The sequence below is a fragment of the Formica exsecta genome, unplaced genomic scaffold (genome assembly GCF_003651465.1).
Source record: "Formica exsecta isolate Colony F162 unplaced genomic scaffold, ASM365146v1 scaffold26, whole genome shotgun sequence".
Taxonomy (NCBI): domain Eukaryota; kingdom Metazoa; phylum Arthropoda; class Insecta; order Hymenoptera; family Formicidae; genus Formica; species Formica exsecta.
The window spans coordinates 1,522,452-1,523,509 of record NW_021849866.1 but is presented as its reverse complement, the minus strand read 5'-3'; the positions used below and the strand labels follow the sequence as shown (position 1 = coordinate 1,523,509).

At 38.3% G+C, this 1,058-nt stretch overlaps 1 protein-coding gene across 1 annotated transcript in view; it reads left to right on the top strand.

Annotated features, from left to right (window-relative positions):
• Positions 1–588: 588 nt before the first annotated feature.
• The window catches only part of LOC115236707 (acetylcholine receptor subunit beta-like 1), an 8,652-nt gene continuing 8,182 nt past the window's right edge, over positions 589–1,058 (top strand). The window contains exon 1 of the mRNA XM_029809319.1: positions 589–983. Coding sequence (XP_029665179.1) covers positions 926–983 — 58 coding nt within the window. The 5' untranslated portion in view covers positions 589–925. The remainder of the gene's footprint in view (positions 984–1,058) is intronic.

Sequence of the window (1,058 nt, the reverse complement as noted above, 5' to 3'; positions counted from 1 at the left end):
ACAGCGAGTTTTGAACTATACGGGTCGAAGGTTTATGTGCAGTATAGAATGTAAGAGATTTCAATAATTACTTCATTGAATCATAAGAGACATCTGCGTATAATGATTATTTGATATGTAAATCAATTTTTTACCATAACTTGGAAATAATGATAATGCTTTAATTATATTTATTCTTGATCTAAATCCCAGACAACAAGAAAAATATTAAAATAAATATTAGAAAATGTAATTATCGTATAACAATAATTATTACATATATAAAACAAGTTTAATGATTACTTTCCAACTAAATTCTTAAATTGTATATATATATATATATATTGTTCATTGTATATATACTTTATTGTATATATAACCGTATATAATAAATCCAAAGAATATTTTTTCTCTTTTCTAAAAATTTTTATTTGATTTGAATTTTTATTTTTTGTGAACTCTAATAGCGACTCAAAAAATCCATACGGGATTCGCATATTCCCCTCTATGCAACTCCATCTTCCACGGCTTGTCCAGAATCCCTCGGTAAAGCAGCGTATCTACATCGAGAACGACCAACCACCCTTAGTTGCCAACCCTTCAGGTAGCACAATTTATTCCGGCGTGTTGAAAATTTTGCTATAATCGGTGGCGTTTCTTTGCGTTCCCCTGGTAACATCCCTTTTCGCCGAATAAAGTTACGGCAGTTTCAATGGTATCTTCGACAATGAATCTCCAGAGATTGTGAGAGGGTGTGCAATGACGAGAGTCGCAATCGCTTGTCGAGGGTAGGTTCGGCGTGTCGGGTTGCAAGGAAGGAAATACAATTATTGGCCAGCGTCTGCGCTTCTATATCGATCCGTGTCGACGGCGGTGGCGGCAGTGGACTGTGCTCGCGGCGCGTTCGGGTGGGACCACAATCAAGCCCACAACGAACCCGCCCAAAATGTATTTCTGCTTGCGTCTCGCGCGGTTATTCCTGATATCGGCGATTTTGTGCGTCGGTAAGTGTGCCGTTTCCGGGGCGACGAACTGAAACTTGAGAAAAAGCTTGCGCGCTTTAGGAAAAGTGCAGGAAT